The 21,368-nt window shown below is 30.9% G+C and overlaps 2 protein-coding genes across 2 annotated transcripts; one reads left to right on the plus strand and one right to left on the minus strand.

Moving 5' to 3' along the window:
- Positions 1-7,495: 7,495 nt before the first annotated feature.
- On the plus strand, positions 7,496-10,580 carry LOC140880938 (uncharacterized). Its single transcript, XM_073285834.1, has one exon. The coding sequence runs from the start codon at positions 7,651-7,653 to the stop codon at positions 10,444-10,446; it is 2,796 nt and encodes a 931-aa protein (XP_073141935.1). The 5' UTR covers positions 7,496-7,650; the 3' UTR covers positions 10,447-10,580.
- Positions 10,581-15,102: 4,522 nt separating this feature from the next.
- LOC140878057 (uncharacterized) lies at positions 15,103-16,422 on the minus strand. The gene has a single exon (XM_073281657.1). It carries the CDS (start codon positions 16,420-16,422, stop codon positions 15,103-15,105), a length of 1,320 nt encoding a protein of 439 aa, XP_073137758.1.
- Positions 16,423-21,368: the final 4,946 nt, after the last annotated feature.

Here is a 21,368-nt window from a genome sequence, read left to right on the forward strand (position 1 = left end):
AGCATTTATTGAAGAAATAAATCCCTATAAAAGATGGAGTTCAGATGACCTCCAAATCACAAAACAGTCTGTACCAAGAAGATAATTATCATTTGCTAGAAATGATGAAGATATTCTTGAAAAGATTGGAACCATGAATCAAAATATTCTTAAAATTAAACAAGCTATTGTTAATGAGTCAACCTCATGGCAATGACGTCCTTAATAAAATTAAAAAAATATCTAGGAGATTTAGAAAATAATATTAATAAGATCAATCTATCAATACAAGAATTAGAGAAAAATTTCAAAGAATATATTGATTTAACAACGACTAGATTAATAATTGAACAAGAAAGACATAGTAATGAAATATTAAACTATCTTAAAGAAGTTCTTCCAATAGATAAAGAAAAAAAGGAAAATGGAAGAAGAACCACCATTCAAAATTGAATCATGGTATAGAAATCCCTTTAGTTATGACAAACATAAGTATGGAGATGTTTAGTGAAATAGACCAAACTGATTTTGAACAAATAGGAGTAAATACAGAAGAATTATATCATTCACATCAGGAATCAGAACAGTATAGAGATATGGATATTTCAGAATCAGAATCTGAAGATGGTTCTAGACCACGATTAAATCTACGAACAAATGTAGAAGGTAGTGGTGGAAGAGATGATGAAGAATTTAAATATAACAGAGACCAATACTCTGGATCTTATAAAGATGTTAGAGATATTCTTAGAGAATAAAAAACATCAGGATTTGTGAAATAAAATATCTTAGATTTAGGTTGTTCAACAGCTAAAGAAAGAAAATCAAAGATAGATCATTGGGCAAATGAACTATGAGTACAAATTTAATTAACACCATTATTAGACAAAAGTGAGAATATTCTAGTTTTAACTCATGAGATGATAAAAATGACACTGGTAGGAGCAGTAAGAACTTGAGCTGAAAACCTAGTAATTACTAATCTACCACAAGGAATGACAGGACATCGATATTTTGAACTATTTGTTGATGCCTTGTACCAAAATTTTTTAGGAGTTTCTAATAATGACGCTAATTTAGTAGCTCAATTCGAAGCTCCAATCTATGAAGCAAGAGTTGACATGACCCAAAAAACCCAACAAATGCTATGTCAAAGACTAAGAACAATGATTTCCACTCACAAATGTGGACATTGCCAACCCATTCAGACAGAAGAAGCATCTGTCAAAGAGGACAAACCAGCTGTCAAAGAAGACAAACCAATAAAGAAATGGTCCGAATGTACCAGTGATTCAGAAAGTGACACAATGTAAAAACAAATGAAATCGTGGACCACACCACATGTGAAAGGCATCCACTCAGATGTAAAATGAGCTGTTTTCCATTATGTAGTGTCGGATGGTCCCCCTTTTCCTTTATTTTTACTACTGTATACGTTTCTCCACGCCTATAAAAGAAGATGTTTGTGTTGTAAATGAATAAGTGAAGTTTGAGTATCTCTCTCTTCTTAAGTTTCTTACAATCTGGTTCATACAAGACGTATGAAAACTATCAGAAACTAAGAAACATAAAATCAGAAACAAAATTAAGCCTTATGGCTAATAACTAAACAAGCAGGGCGTAAGGAGGATAAGGTTGGAAGCCAACCATTGAAGATTCATGGTTAGAGTAAACCTGAAAATCCATAAAGCAAGTACCAGTTGATCAAGTGATCGTTAAGAAAAAGCAAGGATTTGGCCTCTGCTCAAAACCAAGACTCATTCAATCAAGGCAACCTTCCCAAATCTCCTGCAGCCCTTAATTTAAAGAAATAGTCAAAATACATTAATCATGTCATCATCCTTTATAAGAAATGGAAGATTAATAATAAAAAACTGGTTTGAAATAGAAGATGATCATGAATATGATACATTTCATGAATATCGTTTGAATACTTCTGATTTAACTATATTTGAATCAATTTATCAACTAAAATTTGTAATAATAACCTATGAATGGAACCAAATTAATCAGAAAACATTTATCTGTTATAAATGAATCAGATCTGTAAAACATGAATGCGAAATTCATAAGAATTCCGCAACCTGGTATCAGAGCGGTTAAATAAAGCAGATTATTAATGCCTGGATTAACTTTAGATATTTAGATTAAAAATTTATTTGATAAAATAATCTTACTAAAAGATTCATGTCTAATAAATCAATATTGGCTTAGAATAAAATATCTACAAACCCTATACTTCAAAAATCACAAAAATAAACATTTTTCAAGCACCTGAAAAATGATAATACAAATTTCTGAAAATGAAAAAATTGAAGAAATAACAATCTGTTATGAATAAGAATAAACTTTGTTATCGAAACCCGATCAACAAAAACAAAATAATAAAAATAACAATTTTTACTAAATGGAAAATATATGAAAATACAAAAGCAAATATATTTAATTTATATTCTCAAAATATAAATTTTGATATAGAAAATTGTGAAAACAATTTGAAACATCTCTAGAATTTTCAATCTTCAATTGATAATTTCGAAGATTTTCAGAATCTATTAGAACAAATAGATTCAACAAAAAGACTTCTAACAACTTTAAGAAAATTAAGAAGTTCTATCATCTGTTAAATGACAGAAGTAACAATTCCAAATCAAAACAACCAGATTGAATAATTTGAAGAAAACCAAGAGTATAATTTGAATATTATATTTAATCAGAGTAAGTTTGCTGAAATACAGAAAACATGATTTTCTAATTCAAAAACTAATCTAATAGATCAACCAGGAATATTAAGCAAGATTTCAAATTTTATTAATCTCAGAAAAAATTTAATTTATTATTCGATTCGTACAAAAGAACGATCATGTAAAATAAATAACGAATTAAGGTCTAATATTCTGAAATTGTTAACAACTCAAGATATTGATACCATCATGGCAAAAGCCAGTGAAAAAAAACGATCTGAACTGAAATATGTTTATATCAGAGGAATTGAAATAATAGTATCAGCTCACTACCGAGAAGAAATAGATACACCAATTGAAATCACAGTTCGTGACAAAAGGATACGTAATTTTGAGGATTCTATCCTTGGAAAAATTGAAAGAAACTTATGTTACAAAAAGATGAAATTTTGTATTTATCCACAATACAATATATCTCTTTTTGATAAAAACATAAATGACGTCTTAACATTAGATTATTACTTTTATAGAAATAATTTTATGTTAACAGAAAACCATCCGATCAATATAAACTATGTTGTCGGTTTAGCAATAAGTAATAATTCTCAAACAGGAATAATTTCAACAAAACCAACTATTTCTGTTGAAAGAATGTTTGAAAATATTACAAGAATTGAACACTCTCGAAAAGCATTTATTGAAGAAATAAATCCCTATAAAAGATGGAGTTCAGATGACCTCCAAATCACAAAACAGTCTGTACCAAGAAGATAATTATCATTTGCTAGAAATGATGAAGATATTCTTGAAAAGATTGGAACCATGAATCAAAATATTCTTAAAATTAAACAAGCTATTGTTAATGAGTCAACCTCATCGCAATGACGTCCTTAATAAAATTAGAAAAAGATCTAGGAGATTTAGAAAATAATATTAATAAGATCTATCTATCAATACAAGAATTAGAGAAAAATTTCAAAGAATATATTGATTTAGCAACGACTAGATTAATAATTGAACAAGAAAGACATAGTAATGAAATATTAAACTATCTTAAAGAAGTTCTTCCAATAGATAAAGAAAAAAGGAAAATGGAAGAAGAACCACCATTCAAAATTGAATCATGGTATAGAAATCCCTTTAGTTATGACAAACATAAGTATGGAGATGTTTAGTGAAACAGACCAAACTGATTTTGAACAAATAGGAGTAAATACAGAAGAATTATATCATTCACATCAGGAATCAGAACAGTATAGAGATATGGATATTTCAGAATCAGAATCTGAAGATGATTCTAGAACACGATTAAATCTACGAACAAATGTAGAAGGTAGTGGTGGAAGAGATGATGAAGAATTTAAATATAACAGAGACTAATACTCTGGATCTTATAAAGATGTTAGAGATATTCTTAGAGAATAAAAAACATCAGGATTTGTGAAACAGAATATCTTAGATTTAGGTTGTTCAACAGCTAAAGAAAGAAAATCAAAGATAGATCATTGGGCAAATGAACTATCAGTACAAATTCAATTAACACCATTATTAGACAAAAGTGAGAATATTCAAGTTTTAACTCATGGGATGATAAAAATGACACTGGCAGGAGCAGTAAGAACTTGAGCTGAAAACCTAATAATTACTAATCTACCACAAGGAATGACATGACATCGATATTTCGAACTATTTGTTGATGCCTTGTATCAAGAATTTTTAGGAGTTTCTAATAATGACGCTAATTTAGTAGCCAAAAATATAGAACAAAATAGAGCAATCTTTATTCTGGATAATATAAAATTATGTAATTTATGTTATTTAGAAGAATTTATATGTGACTATGAAACAAACTATTATCATTTAATAGATGCTGATAAAAAAGAACATTATAAATTAAGTACTTTTAATAAAATACCTAATATACCAATAAATAGTAAAGATGAATTCTTAACTAGCGCTTATGCCAAAATACTAGGAGGAGCTATTAAATTTATTAAAGATTTTATAATAAAGAAATGTCATGAAGTAACATTAAATAAAAGAAAAAGAAATTTAGAAGGAATTTCTTCAGAAAACCTTATAAAAATTTTTTTTATAAAAAGTTCGATGATAAAAAACCACCTTGCCCAAAAGGTAAAAGAAAGAACTGCACATGTTGGTTGTGCAATGAAGAAGGTCATTATGCAAATGAATGTCCAAAACGAAATGAAAAGAAAAACAAAGTTAAACTTTTAGAATAATTATACACTCTTGAATTTTATCCAATAGAAACAATTGAACGTTCATCAGAAGATGAAAATATTTATTATCTTGATGAATCAAGTGAGTCAGATTTCGAATCTGATTCCACATTTGATAATAATAATGATTAAATTAAGAACAAGGGCATTTTTGAAACAATTTAAGCAATAGGGAGTTGAAACAAAGTTTAAACAACTAGGGAGTAAACACAAAGTTAAGTTTGGCTTTGGGGAGTGATTTGTAAGTTGCCCTTAAATTAAATGTGTGAATAAATTTTCACCGATTGGGAATTTACCCTTTCACCATTGTTTTTTTTAATGAACAACACAATAATTATTATATTATAAATCTTAAAAAGGGTTGTTTGGGGACCCCATTTCACATGAGTCAGATGCTCATTGGCTCATGTGTTATAAATCATAAGAGAATAATAATAATAATAATACAAATATTTTAATTATCACATTTTATTAAATCTAAAATATTATAACTAAGTTTCATTTTGATGTTTGTTATACAATATAATATTTGACTAATAGAAAAAATTAATGTTAATACTTATAAAATCGTAAAAATTTGCGTGACAAAAATAAAAAATCACACTAAACTCAAATCGATTTTTATATCAAACAAATTATTTTTATATCTAAGTTACTTAAATCTTTGAAATGATTGATTACAAAGGTTTTACCTTGTTTAAAATATGTTAATTTGTTAATCTTTTAAAAAAAATTCTTTACATTTTTTTGGCTGCTCAAATTTTTATTGCAAAAATTATCACACTCCATATATAAATGTTTTTTTATGGCATGTATAACAACATGCTTTATATGTATATCAAATTTAAAATAACTCAGTTGGATTATTATTGAAAAAATTAAGCAGAGAACATATTTGAATTTTATCAAGATATTGTCGTATAGATTAATGGTTGAAAAACCAAAAGTAATGACCTTAGATGACAAAGAATTATTCTTTCCATATAATTGATTGGATGTTTGAGAAATATTAATATAATATATTTAGACTAGAAATTATATTATTAGCGATAACAATTGAAAAAAAATCATTTATTTCTATGAGTAATTATAATCTCGTATAGGAAAAAAAAGATAATTTTAAATAATATAATCAGTTCCACCAAAACTAATTAGTCTGAGAGTTTGCAACAGTCAATCCAAATTTTTCTTTATATTTTTTTATATAATTAGTCTTGAGAGTTTTTTGAATAAAATATTACAAAATTTAAATTTAAACAAATAAAGATATAAAGAAAAATTTGGATTGACTGTTGCATATTATATGAATTTGATTTTACCAAAATTTTATCATGTCGACACTTGGATCAAATTTATATTCGTTAATGAAGTTTATTTTTTGATTATTTGTTTGAGATACTCTCAATAATTAATTAATATAAAAAAAATCCATTATTGCACACGCTAATTATAAGAGAGGGTGTGTCAGCGATAATTAATTGAATCCACTTAACGTTCTAATATAATAATTAGCCATTCCCTAGATGGCATCATATCCACTTGTAATAAATTGGTATTTAATTTTCCGTGATGCTCCAGGGCTCATCGTTGATTGAGATAGCAACCAGTCTCCACCTGCTTTTATAAACGGGGGAATCCTACCAAATACAAATTAAACTAATCTGCTAGCTGCCATATCCAAAAATATGTAATGGATCTCGAGTTCGAGATTTTGTGTATAATAAAATAATAAACAAATTATTTAACTAACCATGGTTTTGAAATATAACTTTGTCATTTTTTTTTAGATTTTTTATTTCTTTTATATTTGAAAGCCATTTTGCAAATTTTTTTTCAAAAAAAAATATAAGTTAAAAATTTTGTTTGGCCAATATCATTTTTCAAACTATCCCCTAACCCACTCAACTTTATCGGTGAGAAAGATTGAAATGGAAAATTTGTACATATTTATAGCGAATTATTTGTCTTGCTAGAAGAATTCCAATCCCAAGTCATTAACATATAAGTCATCGCCGGCCCACCACTTGAGCACATTAACAGCAATTAATGCTCCTTTGAATATTACTGGCTAGGAGGGAAAAAAGGCGTGTCCAGAGTCCAGACTCTCCACGACACTTTTAAATTAAAAATAATTATATTATCTATATATTTTTACTATTTTTGGTCAGTACTGGTTAAATTCTCATAATAATGTGATAACTTGTAAATTAGGCTAATCAATTTAACAAGTTTGTGTGACAAACTAGTCCAAAAAAGTGTTGGTGGAAGAAATCGAAAACCGTGATCATTGATCAAATGCTCACTTACTCCACCAACTTAGTCACTTCTTAGATACCACTGTTTTTTTTTTTTTTTTTTTTCAAATTTTTGGTCCACGTCTAAATAGACAACAATATAATTGGGTGTGCTGTTTTATTAAAAATACCCCATTTTCATGGTCAAATTACTTAGAAGTTTGATCCCCAAGAATGAGCAAAATAAACTGATAAAGTCAGACAAATCACGTAGCAAGCTTTTTCTACGAAAGTGGGGATTGGAAAAATATCATCGACTTATGACCTAGCATATATCTTTCTTTATATAAAATATATGTAGATTTCGCTAATCTTGATGTGATGTATTTTCTTTCGATGTAGTAACATGTACCTATAATATAATAATGAAGGGTAGTAGCATGTCAATTAAATAAATAAAGAGAGAGCATCTTCCTTTTTCTTGATTTTCTGGTTTCATGCTTCGTAGTAGCCATGAATCCGTCGCTCAATATTGTGCCTTTTTCATGGTTTTACTGCAACTTCTTGTGCTGTTTTCTTGTTAGTAATCTTTTCATATCATCTGTTCTTTCTTCTCCTTCATACACTGATCACTGTTCTTCTGTAGTCCCTGAATCTCAACCCACTCACCCAACATATCGAATCCTGTTACCTCAGTTTCGGACAACGTATTACACCGGTGGAGAAAGACTTCTTGGTGAGAAACCATTCAACCAATCATATGACTATGTGGGAAAATTACTTAGCATCAAGCTCACATCAGACTCACACGAGACTAACGCCAAGAATGTTTATAAGGTTCGAGGTCAACTGCTTATCCGGTCCCCGTACCGGTATTACAATCAAGATAGAGGCAATTTCAGCTATGATGGATCCTATTACCGCAGGAGGAGACGCTCTAGATCAAACTCGATCACGTTTTTGTTGAATGGTTTCTGGTCGGAATCTTCGAGGAAGCTTTGTATGGTTGGGTCAGCTTCTTGGAAGTCTAACGAAGGTAAGGTTATCAATCTTGATGCTGTTTTGAAGCTGAGTTACTATTCTTTGAATCCAAGTATGTTTACTAGTGTGATTAGTGGAGCTTTGGAAAGCACAAGTTCGGTTAAGGCCGACTCGGTGTATTTCGAGCCAATTTCAATGTTTGCTTTTCCTTCTGTTCCCGACTATAGTTACTCTTTGGTTTCGAAAGAAATCGGAGGTGGGTATTCGGGTGGTTTTGAAGGTCCAAAAAACCAGTCTCTTGATTTGGATTCGAGCAGGTTTTGCTCCTCGCTATCACAGGGCTTTTTAACTTTCGAGGTGGAGCTTGGAAGAGAGTGCGACAATGCTCAAACTTGTCCTTCTCGCGGTTTGGTCGACGGATTCTTGCCTCATGAGGTGTCCTTGTCTCCAATCCAGTGTGACGGGGAAGAACGAATGATTCGGTACGTGGTAAGATTTCAGAATGACAGCTATGCTGGGTATAATGAAAATTTTAATCTTAATGCCACTTTGATCGGTGAGGGATCATGGGATGATAAGAAAAACCAGCTGTTGATTGTTGCTTGTCGAATCTTGGATCCGGTTAACCATTTTGGGAATGATGTAGGAGATTGTTCATTAAGGTTGAGTCTCAGGTACCCTTCAATACTAACCATCAGAAATCATGCTAAAATTGTTGGAAAGATTTGGACAAATAAAACTGGTAACGATGCAGGGTACTTTAGAAGCATTAATCTCACAAGCAGTACTGATGGGGGGTATTCTCCTGCTGTGTCATTTTCGGGGTTGAGATACGAATACACTGAATTGGATAAAGCAAAGAAATTATGTCTGGTGGAGAAGGTTGAAAAGAAGAATGGGAATATATATCCAGATGCAATGTCTTACAACATGAGGTTCGACATGTCTGTGGAAAATTCGAATGGGGAAAAGTTTGCTTGGGGCTATGCAGAGCCTTTATCCGTTGGAAATGAGTTGTTCCAAGGATTCATGCAGCAAGCATTCACACCAGAGTCGGCAACAGTCAATGAAGAAGTACTTGAACCTGTTTATGAGCCCCAGAAAACTATATCCGGCCCTTCGAATATGAGCTTCACAGTATCCATCAACCCTTTTTATTCCGAAATTAATAGGTCACTGAGTGGAAGTCAAATGCAGATCACTGCCGAAGGAGTGTATGATTCAGAAACCGGATACCTCTGTATGGTAGGCTGCAGAAAGTTTCCATCTAATGTCAAGAAATCTGATGATGACTCCAGAGACTGTGAGATTGTTGTCAACTTCCGGTTTGCTCCAATCAATGATAAAAACGGCGGTTTCATTGGTGGAAGCATCAGAAGCACACGTACGAAAACAGATCCTCTGTATTTTGAGGATATGACAGTGTCATCTGCTGCATTTTACACCGGTGTGGCTGCACGCTCGATATGGAGAATGGACTTGGAGATCACCATGGTCTTGATATCCAACACGGTCATGTGCATCCTTGTTGGGCTACAACTTTTCCACGTGCGGAGAAATCCTGAGGTTGTCTCCTGCATTTCGCTTGTCATGCTTCTGATACTTTCTCTAGGATGCATGATCCCGCTTGTCCTGAACTTCGAAGCCCTTTTCTTGCAAACCAAGCAGCCATTCATGTTTAGCAGCCAGGGATGGCTCGAAGCTAATGAAGTAACCATGAGAGTTGTACTGATGGTGGCATTTTTGTTGCAAATACGCCTACTCCAATTGGTTTGGACTGCGAAAAGAAGTGAAGGAAAGGAAAAGGGCTTGTGGGGTGAGGAGAAAAAGGCGGTTTTCGTTTCAGTGCCGATGTATTTCTTTGGCGGATTACTCATTCTGCTGCTGAACTGGATTAAGAGCAAGAATCAAGGGATGCATTTTTATGCTGAATTTTCTCTTTGGGTGTACTTGAGATCTTATGCTGGCTTGATTCTTGATGGGTTTCTTCTCCCACAAATTTTGCTCAATACTTTCTCTGGTTCATCTGCAATAGCTTTGTCTAATCCATTCTACATCGGCACCAGCGCGGTCCGGTTGGTGCCTCATGCTTATGATCAATACAGGGCTCACAGTTTTCCGCGAACCAACATTAATGGAACGTACTTCTACGCGAATCCCTCCGCAGATTTTTACTCTAGTGCTTGGGATGTGATCATCCCTTGTGTTGTGGTTGCACTGGCTGTGATCGTGTTTCTGCAGCAACGACACGGTGGACGTTGGATTCTTCCGAAGAGATTCAGGGAGTTAGAGCTGTATGAAAAAGTTCCCGTGGTTAATGAGCTATGAATCACATTTGCATTCAGAAATATAGATGATATGTATACTTTTTCAGTATATGTGTTGTTATTGAATGACATAAGTTTACTGTGCGCATGCTCTGATTATAATTCAGAAACACGGCTTCCCTTTTTGATTTGAAACATTGTTACCGTTTCGAGATTACAAAATTACTTTAAATACATTTTGAAATTAAAGTGTATTTGACGTGCCATCCTCTTTTTTCTTTTTTTCATTTTTTTTTAAGAAAAAAAATGAAATTCATCAATCCAACCAAGTCAGTATCATTATGGAATACTGATATTTTGCAACATAACATTGGATCCTAAATCGATAATATATATATTTTTGAATTATTATAATTTCCGTTTTTGGAAGAAAATGACGGCAGAAGAATATGTAATTTAGGAAAATAATTTGTTTTAAAAATTTATGAACTTGTATGATTTTTGATTTTGATTCAATGAGTTTTTAAAAGGGCAACTTGGAAACACTCCCCAATGCAAACATAAGTTTCATTTTACTCCCTATTTTTTTTTTTTTGAGAGGAAGATCACAATCTATTTCTATTATTACTCTTATAAATATATGAGTTCCAATTGTGAATTCTCTAATTTGCCCTTCTCTATCTTACATACTATTAATTAAATATTTTTGTCATTTCCAATATTTTTTTAAGTTTTTCATTTCATTTTCTAGATTAGTCAAGAGTAATTAATTTTTGTCTACTTATTTATTCAAGGTATATTAATTATTAATATTTAATTCATGTCTTAAATTAAAAAAGTTATTAATTGAAATTTATCTTAATTTTGTGTCCATTGATTTATTATTCAAAGTAGATTAATTGTTAAATTTAATTCAATAAATAAAAGTGACACTTTAGTTATTATCATTTTTCATTTAATAATTAATATTTTTTGTATTATCAATATTTTTTTGTCCAAAATAAAAAATTATACTAATTGTTTTCCACTTATTTAGGCTTGTGTGTATTTTCATATATATATATATATATATATATATATATATATATATATATATATATTAAGAAAGTGTTTGAAAAAATAAATTTTATAAAGAAATTTCTCATTTTACCCTTATTTAATTAAATTTTAATAAAATAAAATAATTATACAAGTAGTTAATAATATAAATTTAATTTAATAGAGATAAATTGGTAAAAGATTATGACTTATGATATTTAATATGAAATAAAAGTGACACTTTAGTTATTATCATTTTTCACTTAATAATTAATATTTTTGTCTAATATTTTTGAAAATTTTAAGGACTACTAATATAATAAACAACATTAATATTTTCTTGTCCAAGTTAAAAATATACTCATTTCGTCCAACGTGTTTAGACTTGTGTGTATTTTCACATATATATTAAAAAAGTGTTTGAAAAAGTAGATTTTGTAAATAAATTTCTCATTTTACCCTTATTTAATGAAATTTTAATAAAATAAAATAATTATACATGTAGTTAATAATATGAATTTAATAGGGATAAATTGTTAAAATAGTAGGATATATGATATTTAATATGAAAACTAGACTATATAATTGAGACAGATAAAAAATAAATATAATTTAAATAAGTGAGACATAGAAAGTATGATTATAACTTAATTTTATGTTTATATTTGTATTACAGTATAATATTTGGCTACTAGAATCAATTAATACTAATAAAATAAAATAATTATACAAGTAGTTAATAATATTAATTTAATATGGATAATTCGGTAAAAGAATATGAAATTTAAAAGAATTAATAAACAACATAAATATTTTCTTGTCCAAGGTAAAAATATATATTCATTTCGTCCCATTTATTTAGGCTTGTGTGTATTTTCATATAAATATATATATATATATATATATTAAGAAAGTGTTTGTAAAAGTAAATTTTGTAAAAGAATTTCTTATTTTGCCCTTATTTAATTAAATTTTAATAAAATAAAATAATTATATAAGTAGATAATAATATGAATTTAATAGGGATAAATTGTTAAAATAGTAGGACATATGATATTTAATATGAGAACTAAACTATATAATTGAGACAAATTGTAAAGAAATTTCTCATTTTGCCCTTATTTAATGAAATTTTAATAAAATAAAATAATTATACATGTAGTTAATAATATGAATTTAATAGGGATAAATTGTTAAAATAGTAGGATATATGATATTTAATATGAAAACTAGACTATATAATTGAGACAGATAAAAAATAAATATAATTTAAATAAATGAGACATAGAGAATATGATTATAACTTAATTTTATGTTTATATTTGTATTACAATATAATATTTGGCTACTAGAATCAATTAATACTAATAAAATAAAATAATTATACAAGTAGTTAATAATATGAATTTAATATGGATAATTCGGTAAAAGAATATGAAATTTAAAAGAATTAATAAACAACATAAATATTTTCTTGTCCAAGGTAAAAATATATATTCATTTCGTCCCATTTATTTAGGCTTGTGTGTATTTTCATATATATATATATATATATATATATATATATATATTAAGAAAGTGTTTGTAAAAGTAAATTTTGTAAAAGAATTTCTTATTTTGCCCTTATTTAATTAAATTTTAATAAAATAAAATAATTATACAAGTAAATAATAATATGAATTTAATAGGGATAAATTGTTAAAATAGTAGGACATATGATATTTAATATGAGAACTAAACTATATAATTGAGACAAATAAAAAATAAATGTAGTTTAAATAAGTGAGACATAAAGAGTGTGATTATAACTAAGTTTCATGTTGATATTTGTATTACAATATAATACTTGGCTAATAAAATCTATTAATGCTAATTCTTATGAAATCGTAAAAAGTTGCGTGCCAAAAAATAAAAAATCAAATTAAATTCAAATTGATTTTAAGTCAGACAAGTTATTCTTATATCTAAGTTACTTAAATACTAGAATGATTGATTATAAAAGTTTTTAAATTGTTTAAAATATGATTGTTCATCCTCTAAAAATATTTTTTCTTCACATTTTTTTGTCTACTCAAATTTTTATTGCAAATAATATATTTAACATACTATTCTTAAAAATTATATATTAATTATCACACTCCCTATAAATGTTTTTTATGGCATGTACAACAACATGTGCTTTATATGCATATCAAATTTAAAACAACTCAATTGGATTATTATTGAAGAAAATTAAGAATAAAAACATATTCAAGTCAAAAATTGAGATCGAACATTATTGAATTATCAAAAATCACGTCAGCAATTGGACTAACAATAGTCAAAAATTAAATGTTAGTGCACAAAAACCAAATTTGACAACTCAATTGACTAAAACTCAAATTTGAACAAGTTAATGAATCTAAAAATCATTTATCTGAAAGAAATTACTGTAGCAAGTCAAGCTACAACAATTGTCTAATGATTAACATGGTTTATCAGAGAAAAAGTAATACGTGATTTATATTTATTTTATCAATAGAATATCAAAATTCATCTCTAAATAAAGCTTTTAAATAAAAAAAAAATAGTTTTTTTGTTCACTAACTTATTTAATATTATGATTTGGTCCACTAAGTTTACAAACTTTATTTGTGATATGCTAAATTTTAATTCGGCTACTATTGGTCTAATTGAAGACGTGACACTGGAAAATACTGATTTATAATTAAAAAAATACTGACACGACGTAAAAAAAAATGCTGAAGTGGGATCGAACATTGTTGAATTGTCAAATATCACGTCAGCAATTGGACTAACAATAATTGAAGATTAAATTTTAGTTCACCATAACCAAATTTGACAACTCAATTGACTAAAACTCAAATTTGGACAAGTTAATGAATCAAAAAATTATTTCTCGGAAAGAAATTACTATTTTTTCTTAAAAATCAATAAAAGTAAAATTATCATTTAGCATAAATTGTTTATGATGGGGTGCAATAATAGTCTCTGAGAGCATTAATCGAAACATGACGCTTGAGATTTTGTGTTGTTTAAAATTTTGAGTCATATTGCTACCATCAACAATAAATTTTGGTGAAGCGAGACGTGTTCGACCATACAATTAATATCAGAGTCAATTAAGCTCGTAGTTTCGATTCATATTGATTGAAAGCACAATTCTTGATAAGGTGATTGTTTGGGTACAATAATTGTCTCCTTGGGTTGAACAATTGAAACATGTGTTTGTTTGAACTGCGATACGATCTAAAAGATTTACGTTACACAATATTTATCACTAACTATAGCTTTTAGTGAAACACAAATCTCTTGATCATACAGTTTGTAACAAATATACATATTTTACGTTTTTCAATAAATATATAACATATGTTATTGTTTTAAAATTGTTAGTTAAAAATAAATCAAACTCAATGCATAAACATATAATATCACTATAAAAAACCATCGATTAAAAACGACAAATATAACAAAAACTAAAGTTAAATATGTCATATGATCACTTCAGTAGCTAATTAGATGCTGAATCATGGTGACTGAAGTTTGAACTTGCCCGTAAAAAGTACAACACTTGATTTTAATAAAGCTAAACATTCAAAATTTGATAACTTCGGTCTCAATCAAATAAAATTGTTGTTACGTGCAACGCATGTACATTTTTCTAGTTTATTTAAATTTATGAATTACATAAGTCTTTAATAACAAGAGCAATCAACCAATAAGAAAAACTCCCACGTTCCCAAACAAAAGGAACGGAGTTAGAAGAAGCAAAAGAAGCGATCGAATGAGCAGCACCATTGCGCACGTGACGCAGAGAGATTGCATCATCCTGAAATAATAAATTTCTAATATAATGCGCTAGAGCTCCAGAGTAGCTAAAATTCTCATCTGGTATCGTGACTGCTTGCATGGCAAGAAGAGAATCTGAAGTGATTAGGGTGACATGATGATGAAGTTGACGGGCCAACATGATTCCAGCCTCAATTGCAGCTAACTCTGCATATATAATATTTTGTGGTTTCTCGATCCGTCTACCAAATGCGAAAACCGGTTGACCTTCGTGATTATGGACAATTCCAGCAATGGCGAAGCTATTTGTAGACTCCTTATAGGCTGCGTCGACGTCCAAACGCAACTGAGAAAACGGTGGTGCCAACCATTTGACATCGGGCAAAGTAGAATTCCGATTGTGAAAATTGACAATTGCACCAGCAACATATTGAAAATCTCTTAAAAAACCTTCACACCAATCAACATTCATGGCTAAACTTGGAACTACATTATTATGAATAATATCCTGCCGGGCCTTCCGGATTGCCCATGAACGCATGACCACATTTTCAACATCTAACTTGCTCAAGGACTCTTGTAAATACAAAAATATATCTATCAATTCCAGGTGTCGTACCTTTTTAAGAATAGTCCAGAACTTCGAAGATTTCCAGCCTGATTTTACAATTGGACAAGAAAATAGAGCATGTGTAGAGTCATCTCTGCCTTGGAAGCATAACGGACAGCAAGCTTTGACAGGAACATGGTGAGTTTTTAGGTTGACCGTCGTAGGTATCAGATTGTTGACAGCCCTCCACCAGAAGATACAAACTTTAGGAGGGATCGATAGGGCCCAGAGGAATTTCCACCATTTCTTGGAACGATCCGCGGAGCAAGAAGAAGAAGGCTCATAAAAACCAAACTCAACTTTGTAGCCGTCCTGCACAGAATATTTCCCTTTCTGATCAAAGCTCCAAAATTTGCAGTCCTTTCGACTTGATCCAATCAGAAGGATACCCAAAATGTTTCGAGATATATGATGGGAAAATAACTGTGTTACTAACTCAGAATTCCATGCACCATTAGTGATGAGTGTGCTTACTGTATTGCAATGTGCATGGTGAGGATGAGCAGCCAATGGGGCAGAAAAATAAGGCACCCAGCGATCACTGTAGATACTGATATCCGATCCATCTCCCACGCGCCAACACAATCCCTTTGCCATGAGTGACCTGCTCCAGAGTATCGATCTCCATATATAAGACGGATTTTTTCCCAATCCTGCTACCATAATGTCTGTATGACGGAAATATCTAGGCTTCAACACTCTAGCCAGTAAAGAGCCGGGGTTAGTTATGATGCGCCATATTTGTTACCGAGAAGAGCCTTATTGAAAGCCACCATCTCTCTAAGCCCCATTCCTCCCAAGCATTTTGGTTTGCTAAGAGCCTTCCAAGACTGCCAATGCATCCTATTCCTTCCATCAGTAGTACCCCACCAAAATTTTGCGCATTCACGTTCAATATCCCCACAAATAGATTTAGGAATGCGAAAGCAGAACATAGCATACGTGGGAATAGCTTGCAAAACAGATTTTATCAAAGTTTCCTTGCCTCCTATTGAAAATTTTTTGTTATTCCACCCTCTCATCCGCTTGCTGACCCTCTCAATCAGATATCGAAATTGCATCTTCTTACTCCTCATCGAGAATACAGGTAAACCAAGATATACCTCGTGTCCTTGAACCACTGGAATAGCTAGCATCGACTTTATCTCCTCTACCATCTGATCTTTGGTATTCGGACTAAATGACAGCGCTGATTTCTCAAAATTAATAAGTTGACCTGAAGCTTTCTCATAGTAACTCAAACAGTTCCTCAAGGAAGTACAATCCTCAACTGTAGCTCTGAAAAACATTAGGCTGTCGTCTGCAAAAAATAGATGAGAAATTGGAGGGGATGAAGAAGCAATTCGAACTCCTGTTAAAACACGACGACTCTCCATATCTAGAATTGCTGACGAAAGGCCATGGGCACATAAAACAAATAAATATGGGGAAAGCGGGTCACCCTGTCGAATTCCTCTGGAAGGAAGGACATTCCCAACAACATCGCCATTTTAAGAGAAAAAATATTGCACTGTCCTAACACAAAGCATCAGTTTTCCCACCCAAGAGGACGCAAACCTCAGTTTCAACATGATATCTTCAAGAAAACTCCATTCGACTCTATCATAAGCTTTACTCATATCAAGCTTCATAGCGGCAAAACCCTTCTGGCCCGTTTTCCTGCTACGAATCCAATGCAAAATTTCAAAACCCAAGATAATATTATCCGAAATCAGTCTACCTGGGATAAAAGCACTCTGGAATTCATTTACTGCCATCTTCATAATAGGCCTAAGCCTATTCGTTAATGCCCTCGCCACTATCTTATAGCTTACATTACATAAGCTAATTGGTCGGAAGTCTTTCATAGTCATGGGACCCTCAATTTTAGGAATCAGTGTCACGATAGTTTCATTCCAGTCCCTAATATCCTGACCATCATTAAGAATTTGCAATACTTCTGAAGTAACTTCCCTGCCTATTATGCTCCAGAATTTCTGATAGAAGAAGACCGACATCCCATCTGGTCCAGGGGATTTATCCGGGTGCATATCAAACAGGGCCTTCCGCACCTCCTCTCCCGAGAAAGGAGCACAAAAAAGAAGGTTCATATCATCATCTATCTGTGGGCTAACACAATCCAAAATCATTTGTCTGTCCTCAAAAGAAGGGTTATCGGTCTGGAACAGATTCTTAAAGTAATTCTCCACAATTTCTGCCATATTACATGTTTCCGTGCACCAATCTCCATGTGCCGAAACCAATCCTTTAATGAAGTTCTGAGTAGGGGTGTTCAAATTTAGGATAAAACCGAAAAAACTGGAAATCCAAACCGGAAAAATAAAAAATCGAACCGAACCGAAAACCGTATTTTGTAATTCGGATATAATTCTTAAAACAAAATTTTATTTGGTTCGATTTTGGATTATATATGTCAAAACCGAACCGACCGAAAAAACCGAAATTCATTAAATTAATAATTTTTTTTATATTTGTATTTATATTAAATATGTTATGAGATAATATTTAGTGAATGTATAATCATTTTGAATAGTTCTTAGTTGATTGTTGTTTATATAATTTATTGTTGTTCTTTTAATTCATAGTTAATTAATTGATGGTTGTTTAATGTAATTTTTAGTTGATTTTTGTATATGCAATTCGTTTAAACTTTATTTTTAAAGTTTTACTAAGAAATCATGTAAAAAATGATAACATATTATATTTACAATACATTTATATTATTAATTTTATTATCTTATCAAAATCGAAATAACCGACCGAAATAATCGAATAATTTTGGCAGAAAACAAAATCAAATCAAATAAAAATGGTTAGGATCTCGGATTATATATCTCTAAAACAAAAACCGAAAGAAACGAAATAAAAAACCAAAAACGGAATAGAACCGACCGATGAACACCTCTACATTTTATTGTGTTATGTATTATTGATCAAACCGACTAAACCGAACCATATAAACTGGTCTATTGTAGTACAAAACCGAACCGAACCGAACCAAACTAAAACGTTTTGACTTCGGATAACATTATTCATAAATCGGAAAACCGAACCGAATTTGGCCAAATTAAAACCGAACCGACCGATGAACACCCCTAGTTTTAAGTACGCCTAGCTGAAGCTTGGGAATGAAAAAACTTCGTGTTTCGGTCTCCAGAAGCTAGCCAATTAGCCCTACTCCGCTGTTTCAAGTTCCTCTTTCGACGCAAGATGCTCAATCTCACTCTCCAATTGTCCAATGCGAATATCAGAATGCTGCCACAATACATGAGACTTTAATCGATTGAGCTCTTTTCGCTTTTTCTTTAAGATTCAAGGGATTTGACGGAACCTATCCCCAGCCCACACCTGAAGGGCTTCCTTGCAACGCTGTAGACGAGTTGGCAATGGTAAAAGAGGATCAACACTACTCCAAATCTGTTGGATGATGTCCTGACAATCATTTTCAGTAACCCAGTGAGACTCAAATCGGAACACATCCCTTCGAACTCGCTGCTGCTGAAACTGATCTCCCAATAGGATAAATATTGGCCTGTGATCCGAATGAAAATACTCCAAAGAATGAACTGCATGTTGCAACCGGGTACATAAGACGCCATTCAAACGAGGCCACGTATCGATCGAGTCTCTCAAAAATTATCTGGTTCGTTCCCCTCCTATTCACCCAAGTAAAAAACTCACCATTACTGTGAAGATCCTGAAGAGAGCAGTGATCTAAAGCATCTCTGAAATCCCTTGTCTGAGCTAAAGGTCGAGGATTACCTCCCATTTTCTCTCTATCAAAACAAATCTCATTGAAGTCTCCACATACCAACCAAGGTATATCTCGAAATTCCGGCAGGTCCCCCAGTCGCCTCAGAAGAGACCACGAATAATGTCTGGCATTAGTCTCCGAGTTTCCATAAAAACCTGTAAATCTCCAATTTTTTTCACCATGCTGAACCATACAATCAATATGTCCCGATGAGTAAGAATATATAGACACAGAGAAAGGATCTCTCCACAAGAGCATAAGACCACCTTACTCCCTATCTTTGTTTGTACCGAAAATGTCCTTGTCTTAATTTTAATTATTATTATTGCTTGAATTATCAAATGTAGAATCTGATTCGAAATCTGATACACTTGATTCATCAAGGTAATAAATATTTTCATCATCGGATGAAAAATCAATTGTTTCTACTGGATATAATTCAATAGTATATAATTTTTCAAGAAGTTTAACTTTGTTTGTTTGTTTTTTTTTTCATTTCATTTTGGACATTCATTTGCATAATTTCATTCTTCGTTGCTCAACCAACATGTGCAATTTTTTCTTTTACCTTTTGGGCAAGGTGGTTTTTTGTTATCAAACTTTTTATAAAATTTTCTTCTATAAGGTTTTCTGAAGAATTTTTTTTAAAATTCCTTTTGCTTTAAGGAATGAATTTCCTATTAAATGATTTATAAGGCTTATTAATTTTTATTTGTTTGTGTCGTTTTAGATGTTTGTGTGGTATGTTTGTTTTACATTCATACTCTTTTATCGTGAATTCCATTTTATCACAACAAAGCTGTCAAAGCTTATTGTTTTGTTTGTATGATTTAGAGATCTTTTTTTTTATTTAGTTACTTCATGGAATTTCTTTGTTATTATGTTCTTGATAAATTTAATAGCTCCTCTAATGTTTTGGCATAGGGACTCGTTAAGAATTCATCTTTACTGTTTATTGGTATATTGGGTATCTTATTAAAGATACTTAATTTGTAATGTTCTTTTTTATTATCATCTATTAACTGATAATAATTTGTTTCATAGTCGCATATATATAAATTCTTCTAAATAGCATAAATTACATAGTTTGATATTGTCTAGAATGAAAATCGCTCTATTTTGCTCTATGTTTTTTGCTACTAAATTGACATCATATTTGATACTCCTAAGAATTCTTGATACAAGACATCAACGAATATTAATTCAAAGTATCTATGTCATGTCATTCCTTGTGGTAAATTAGTAATTACTAGGTTTTCAACACAAGTTCTTACTGCTCCTACCAATGTCATTTTTATCATCACATGAGTTAATACTTGGATATTCTCACTTTTATCCTGGTGTTAATTGAATTTGTACTGATAGTTCATTTGTCAAATGATTTATCTTTGTCTTCCTTTCTTTAGCTGTTGAGCAACTATAAGTCTAAAATATTTTGTTTCACAAATCCTGATGTTTTTTATTCTCTAAGTATATCTCTAATATTTTTATATGTTCCTGAGTAATGGTCTTTATTATATTCGAATTCTTCATTTTGGTTCCACTACCTCCTCCAAACGTTCGTAGTGTTAATTGTGGTTAAGAATCATCTTCTTATTCTGATTCTGAAATGTACATATCTCTGTATTGTTCTGATTCCTGATGTGAATGATACATTTTCTCTGTATTTATTCCTATTTGTTCATAATCAGACTGATCTGTTTTACTAAACATCTTCATACTTAGTTTTTCCATAAATGAGATGGTTTATATATCATGATTCAATTTTGAACGGTGGTTCGAACATCTA

The sequence above is a fragment of the Henckelia pumila genome, chromosome 2, assembly GCF_033568475.1.
Source record: "Henckelia pumila isolate YLH828 chromosome 2, ASM3356847v2, whole genome shotgun sequence".
Taxonomy (NCBI): domain Eukaryota; kingdom Viridiplantae; phylum Streptophyta; class Magnoliopsida; order Lamiales; family Gesneriaceae; genus Henckelia; species Henckelia pumila.

What these genes read in the sequence shown, in the direction of transcription:
- LOC140880938 (XM_073285834.1), top strand. Translation starts at nt 7,651, where the DNA reads ATGAATCCGTCGCTCAATATTGTGCCTTTTTCATGGTTTTACTGCAAC.
- LOC140878057 (XM_073281657.1), bottom strand. Translation starts at nt 16,422, where the DNA reads ATGGCAAAGGGATTGTGTTGGCGCGTGGGAGATGGATCGGATATCAGT.